The sequence below is a fragment of the Beauveria bassiana genome (assembly GCF_000280675.1).
Source record: "Beauveria bassiana ARSEF 2860 unplaced genomic scaffold BBA_S00024, whole genome shotgun sequence".
In the NCBI taxonomy this organism is placed as follows: domain Eukaryota; kingdom Fungi; phylum Ascomycota; class Sordariomycetes; order Hypocreales; family Cordycipitaceae; genus Beauveria; species Beauveria bassiana.
Window position 1 is genome coordinate 1 of NW_007930859.1, and position 7,136 is coordinate 7,136.

A 7,136-nucleotide genomic window follows, 5' to 3' on the forward strand; every position below is an offset into this window, starting at 1 on the left:
TAAAGTTAAAGATAGTATTTCTAATATAGGTGTGTTACTTACTTATTATTATTACCTACTTATTAACTATATTATTAGTTAATTTATCTTAAATATATATTTTATAAATAAAACTTTTAATAAAATATAATAATTTAAAAAAGAGAAGAATTAAATAAAAAAGCTTAAAATAATATTATTTTTTATAATTTTATATATAAACTAATAAAATTTAGATTCTTTTTTTAATATACTTACTAAATTATTTTTATTAATTTCTATTTTTCTTTATTATCTTAATATAATTTAAGCTTTTTTTAAATTATAAATATAAAGAAGCTTATATAATAATGAAAAGATATATAGATATCTTATATATCTTATATATCTACTATTTACTAATATTTTTTCTACTACTTTTACCTTACTCTAGGTTAGATGATCTCTAGTTAAGGTATAGATGAGCTGTACCCCCGTGCAGCTAAAGTCGACCCCTGCCGTTAGTTTCAGACCGACGTCCGGAGATTATAGCGGGAGCCTAGAGATTGCGGCTTGCAGCCGACTTCACGGTCCTTTGTGCTTTTGCCTAACTACAGGAAAGCCAACATAGATTTGGAGCATTCCTCTTTAGCAGTCTCTGTGACACAACTCTCCTCAGAGCAAGCTATTTCCGTCTGCTGTCACCAGTCTACTTGAATGTTCCTTCAACGCTAGCTGCTTGAAATGATTGGTATTCGCTTCTTGTGTTTTTACTTACTTGTTTACTTATTTACTCTCCACTTTAGTCGTACATACAAAACCGGCGGCTTCCCTTCTCCCGGAAACCGCTGCGTCGTTTCCACAAATGGAAACGCGCTGAGCAAAAGACCGAGCTTCTCGAATCCAAAACTCCGCGGGTCAAAGTCGGGCTGCCACTGTGTAATGAGCATTCCCAGACGGGCGACATTGGCCCACCCGTCGTCGTCGGACACGGCCTTTTTGATAAAGGGCGGGTCAGGGGCCGACTGCTTCGCGGTGGGCTGCTCCCTGCTGCGCGAGTGGGGACCCGGCGGCGAGGCGGTGTAGTCGGCATCGAGCGACGACAGGTTGTCAATGTAGATGAACTTGTCGCAGGCCGTGACGAGCGGCTTGGGCGCCTTGCGCTCGCCAAAGCCGTACACGACCAGGCCGGACTCGCGGATGCGGGACGCGAGGCGGGTAAAGTCGCTGTCGCTCGAGACGAGGCAGAAGCCGTCAAAGCGCTGCGTGTAGAGCAGGTCCATGGCGTCAATGACCATGGCCGCGTCGGTCGAGTTCTTGCCCTGCGTGTAGGAGAATTGCTGCACGGACTGGATCGAGTTTTCTAGAAGCCGCTCCTTCCAGCCCTTGAGGGAGTTGCCCGTCCAGTCGCCGTACGCGCGCTTCACAAAGGGGGTGCCGTACTTGGCAATCTCGGCGAGCAGCGCGCTGGCCATGCTTGGCTGCGCATTGTCGGCGTCGATGAGGACGGCGAGCTTGGCCAATTTCTCGCTGGCTGAGATGTGGTCCCCCGTGATTGGGCTCATGACCCAGCTGCTAGCCAGTTGAACGTGGGCGTTTTAGGGCAGAGTGATGTTGTGGTGGTGATTTATGGATTATGTTTGTATTTGCATGGTCTGTTTGCGTCCAATATAATTCACGATCGCGGGGGGGAGGCCTGAAAGCGGCCCCACCTATATTGACACTGCAGTGCCAGCAGAAACTCATTGGTGATGGTCAAACGATCGGACATGTACATGATTTAAGCTTGATATTTCGAACAAAGTTATTGAGGCATAGATCAATCGGATGGCAGAGACATCTGGGCGGATTTTCAGAGCCGCGTATAGTACCACGCTGTTCAAGACTAGACATCCACACCTCGACCTAATGGCGTCAAACTTTAGTTTAACTAGCTAGTCAATGTGTTTAGCTCTAGACGAATGGAGATCAAGTGAGCAATAAAAGCTTGAAAAGAGCGTCCAACTTTGACGATAACTGTCAATGCCGCATCATCTTGTCAAACAGCCTGCCGTTCAGTTCGGTAACCATGGTAATCCACGTTTAGTCAATCCATCAGGGTGAACTGAGACAACCCCGCAGATTGACGGAGTGGATTAGAGTGACGTAGATCGTGAAGCTTACTTGGAAGCTCGGCCAGGGGCGCCAGCTCTCTCTCCTCAATCTCGCCGCATCGCTACCATAGATTCAGCCATCCCACGCTCTGATTCCGAGGCTTCATTCATCTCATTTGAATTGACCCAGCTCGAGCTGCATCACCCATCAAAAGCGTCACCAGCTACTCATCACGCGCCCGCTATGCCAGGCAAGTAGTGCTCAGACACGACGTGGGTCGTGTGACCCCTAACAACAAGCAGATACGGCAAGATACCCCGGCACCCTAGCCCTCGATTCTTCCAAAGCAAGCTTTGCGTTCAAATATACCTCCGTTTTTGCGAGCGACACCAATTGGATCGGCATCTACTATGCCTACGGGGGCGGGCCCGACCACGGCGAGTATGTGCAGGATTCGCTGACCTGGGCCTGGGCGCCTGCAAAGGGCGGAACCGTCTCAGTGTCGCCCGACAAGCTGCGAAGCGGTACATACAAGGCGTATCTGCTGGCCGAGGGCGGGTACAAGCTGCTCGCGAAGCCAATCATCGTCAACCTGGGCAGTCGTAGCGATCTGGCCCTCTTTACCGACTCATTCACCACGCACAATGCCCGTCAGGGAGAGGCATTCACGGCCAATGTGGGCAACCTGGTCAACCGAGCTGGTGATCCGCGCACGCACTTTTCTGCAGAGGAGCTTGAAAGTTGGGCCGAGGTGGATGAGCAGGGCATCATCTCTGGAGTTCCGCCGGCCGATGCCAGTGACACGACGCTCCATGTGCGAATCCAAAACGATGGAACGATAGTGAGGCTGAGAGTCTTGATACCGGTCCGAAAACACAACGAGCCGTTGGTTGAACAGCTGCGCGTTTTGAGCTTTAACCTCTGGGTGGGCGGCCAGCCGGTGAACAACCATCACGAAAAGCAGATTCGTTTCCTTGCGCGGGAAAACATTGACATTGTGGGAATGCAGGAAAGCGGCGGGGGACACGGAATCCGACTCGCTCGCGCACTTGGCTGGCACTCTTGGCAAGGCCCGGATGTGGCCATTGTCACTCGCTACCCCATCGCCGAGGTTCTCGAAGCTCCCGCCAAGTCTGGCGCCGTCCGCATCAGCCTCGACGGGACCAAGAGCGACATTGTATTCTGGAACTGTCATCTAGGCTACGATCCGTACGGGCCGTACGACTTTTGCTTTGACCACATGAGCTTCGACAAGGTCATGCAGCGCGAGGCGCAATCAGGCCGAACGCCGGAAATCACTGCCATCATGGAGAGCATAAAGGGCGACGTTGCCAACGCCGACAACGTGCCTCTCTTCTTCACGGGCGACTTTAACGCGCCCTCTCACCTCGACTGGATCGACGCCACAAAGGACCAGCACTGCGGCGTGGGCTACACGGAGTGGCCAACGTCCAAGCGTCCTGCCGATGCTGGGCTGGTCGACTCGTACAGAGTTGCGCACCCGGATCCCGTGTCTCAGCCGGGCATCACGTGGTCCCCCATCTACCTCGAGAATAATGGCAGAAAAGAGCCCATGGACCGCATCGACTTTGTGTACCACAAGGGGAAAAAGCTGGTCGTAAAGAGTTCAAAGGCACTGGTTGTCGGGAAGCCAACTGCTCAGCCCAACCATGCTGATAATGAGTGGACGTCGGATCATAAAGCTGTGCTGACGGTTTATAAGATCATGGCATAGATTCGGCTTACAAGGAAAAATGTTGATGCACGAATGGTGACTGTGCATCTACAGTCGTCATGCGGCGGCTCCGCTTCTCGTCTGGGAGTAAAATGCAGTCATCTACAACAACAGAGCAGGAACATATAGAAACTTACATCTATCTATTCGTATTCGTCTTTAAGTGAGCCATCAGTCCAAATGGCGATTATCATCCAGGCCTCGCTGTGCAAGTGGCCTTGCAACGAGCAGCTAAAATTTGGGCCAACAGTGCTATACTTTAACAGGCCAAAACCACGACAGTTCTCAATTATTACGAGGGGCAGCTGCCACAGTCTGTTGCGAGGCCACACTAAGGTGATCAAACGACCTCTGGACATGAAATCGACATTGAACACTCGAATTATATGTATTTCGAGTCTCGCGAGAGACACGACACCGTGAAGAAGACGCGACCGGTGCCGAGGATGCCAAGTCCTTCCGCAGAGCGCGATGCCAGGTCTTACTGTCACCACAAAACGAAAACCAAAATATACAACGCTGAATCAGTTAGTCAGGCACATTAATGCAAACTAATTTGAAAGGCTTGGTTGACGAAAAGTGTTACAGCAACCAAGTTGCCTCGCATAATTCTGCTGACGGCTTATTTTCAAAGGAGTAAATTTCAACAAGGCTCATAAAGTAAAGTTTCTTTGCACATGTATTTTACATTCTCATGCCCGCCAAGCCCCATATTTCGGGTCTCGTCTCTGCGGCATTGCTGGCTGGTTTCCGTTCAACGCATCCAAAAAGGATCCATAACCTGCTCAATAATTGCCGGATCAAACAATTGCCACGAATAGTCCAAGCCTTGGCCCATGTCTAGTGGAACTTGGGTCGCCGTAGAAGGACTCGGTGTACGAAGAGAATCCAGCTGCTGCTCAAGTCGTGCGGCCAGCTTTTCGCGCAAGCAGGGCTTCGGCTCGTTTGTATCGCGCAATAACTCCATGTGTATGCGTATGTTTTGAAAATCTATCACAAGTCAGCTTCGATGAAACGGTTTCGCGCAACGAAATTCACCAGTACCATCCTGCTCTCCTGCACCGGCTTCCACGCCTTGCAAAACGATGAGGGCTGCCCAGGTAATCATGACTAGATCCCAGTTGGACCATATTGACTTGTCGTTGAGGTGAAGCTTCAGCGTCGCCCTGGCAGAGACTAGCAGCTCGTGCTGTTCATGCAACGTGATGCTATTCGACTGCAGGTTACAGCCACGAGCTGGGTGGTAGATGGAGAGCACCACGAGGCGGTGCAGCGCGTGTTGGCGAAAGACGGGCGTACGCTGCTCATCAGTGATATTCCCAGTCTTGGCAAACTCGACGAGCCAGTCGTCCAGATTTCGCGCCCAGTCTCTGATGACTGCGGCATCAATCGGCGTAAAGGGGATGCACGGGGGTGCGCTCGTGCTGGTGTTGCGCGTGATGCACGACCAGATGGTGGGCAGGCCGCGGCCGCAGAACCGCGACAGACCCGTGTGCATCATCCGCGACAGCCGATAGAGAGGATCGTGGTGCGGAATCTGCAGCGCCGCAAAGGGCGGTTCGATAGGCACCACGGGACACGTCAGATGCAACGATGCGTGCTCCAAGTCGACAATCTGCACGCCCTTGAGAATCTTGGGCCAGTCAAAGACGTCTTCGTCAATCTGCGACGGGCAGTGCTCGAGGATCAAGTTGTAGGCGGTGGATATCCAGAGCCCGGTTTCGCGCACTTTGGCTTCGTTGAGCAGGCTCGCGAGCACCAGGCCGAGCACGGAGTGAAAGGCAATGGTCTCGGAAGTGGCAGGATTGCCAAACGGGATGGCGAGCTCGCTGCCTGGTATGCTCAGTTGCGAAATGGCGCAACTCAGCACTTTAAAGTAGCCTGGCGCGAGCGCTGCATGCTCAGCAGATCCTCGGATGCTCGAGCAGTAGAGCATGGATGCCAGCAGCAGGGGTTGCGGTGCTGAAAAGATTTGCTTGTCGGGCAGGAAATGAAGCCCAGGCATCTTGTCATGAAATCTATAACCTCATCAGCGACTAATCTTTGCCCCGCCCGGGGAACGAAAAGCCCTCGTACGTCTGCCACAGGTACCGTATGATATTCTGATTCCAAAGCACCGCGTCGCGAGGCCCAGTCGTGCACCGCTCGAGACTCGCCACCGCATCCCACAGTCGCTGGAGCTGGCCCTCGCCCGAGCTGTCCGGCTGGACGGGCGCATCCTGACTCGTCGGCGTGGCCAGCAGTGGTTTCGCGCTGAGCTCGTCGGCCCTCTCCGCGCCAGCAAGCCCGAGGTGGTCCTCAATCACCTTGACGCGCCGTAAAATATCGCGCGTCACGTCGTACGAGGCCATCTCGGCCAGCGGCATCGAGGCCGGCACCATGACCGCAGAGGCATTCGCCCTGGGCACAAAGATGCAGGGAAGCCCGGCGCGCTCACAGCGGCGGCACGTGCTGCCCGAGTCGATCCTGCACTTCATCTTTTGCCTGCGACAGTTGACTAGACGGGGTATCAGCACACCTGGGAATCCCGTCCGTATATTGTCCCGCGCCTGACTAGGTACCAAACACCGGGGTGCTCACTGCAGGCTTTGCGTGCCTTGGGCTCTCCTGCTTCGTCTTCCATTTTAGCGGCGCGGCGCCCAGGTGGGCTGCTCTCTCGGCGTCATGCAAATGAGTGAGAGGGCTGCGCTGAGCTCAAGACTAGAACGTGATGCAGATATACGTTCAAGAAGCTATATCGTGCTTGACGTACTGTGCGCCGACCGTCTATGCTGACTTGATTGATGGCAATAGCAAGGCCTGAGATGATGTGTTTCTGCGGAGTTGGGGATTGAGGGCGGCGAGACTCCACCACCACCAAGAGTTCACACCACACTGTGCCACGCTTACTACGGAGCTGAGGGCGGATGGGTTGTGCGGCACGCGCGATAGGTGCTAAAAGCAAGATTCAGTGTCCAAAACATTCGGAAATGCTTTGCTTCATGGGCAGATGGTCAGTTCTTTGAGGATAAGGCGGACGATGTAAAACCCCCATAAATAGCCAGAGAGAATCAACGGGGCCAGTGGACACTGTACCCGGCAATTCTCGGTGATTCCGGCGTTGCTCTACTTCTACAGGTTACTTCTGCTGCCATTGCCGTATGGCGTTTTCTAGAGCGGAACGTAAGACTTACGCGGGGATGGGCGCCTATACAGTACATAGAAGGTAGCTTCGATAAAACGAGACACTCTTAATTTCCTATCTAAAAGAGCCGAATTATAGGAAAGAAAGTAAAGTAATACAAATAAAATATAGGTAATAATCTATTATTAGATAAATTTTTCTATATTTAGTCCTAACGTGGTTAAT

The 7,136-nt window shown here is 51.9% G+C and overlaps 3 protein-coding genes across 3 annotated transcripts; 1 reads left to right on the plus strand and 2 right to left on the minus strand.

Moving 5' to 3' along the window:
- Positions 1 to 740: 740 nt before the first annotated feature.
- Positions 741 to 1,523, minus strand: BBA_07274 (protein containing DUF88; the record flags this gene model as incomplete). The annotated part of the gene is made up of 1 exon (XM_008602371.1): positions 741 to 1,523. The coding sequence occupies one exon, from the start codon at positions 1,521 to 1,523 to the stop codon at positions 741 to 743; it is 783 nt and encodes a 260-aa protein (XP_008600593.1).
- A 772-nt stretch (positions 1,524 to 2,295) lies between these two features.
- Positions 2,296 to 3,787, plus strand: BBA_07275 (endonuclease/exonuclease/phosphatase family; the record flags this gene model as incomplete). The annotated part of the gene is made up of 2 exons (XM_008602372.1): positions 2,296 to 2,306; positions 2,365 to 3,787. The coding sequence occupies 2 exons, from the start codon at positions 2,296 to 2,298 to the stop codon at positions 3,785 to 3,787; spliced, it is 1,434 nt and encodes a 477-aa protein (XP_008600594.1).
- Positions 3,788 to 4,541: 754 nt separating this feature from the next.
- On the minus strand, positions 4,542 to 6,410 carry BBA_07276 (uncharacterized protein; the record flags this gene model as incomplete). The annotated part of the gene is made up of 4 exons (XM_008602373.1): positions 4,542 to 4,777; positions 4,832 to 5,805; positions 5,864 to 6,284; positions 6,368 to 6,410. 4 exons carry the CDS (start codon positions 6,408 to 6,410, stop codon positions 4,542 to 4,544), a joined length of 1,674 nt encoding a protein of 557 aa, XP_008600595.1.
- Positions 6,411 to 7,136: the final 726 nt, after the last annotated feature.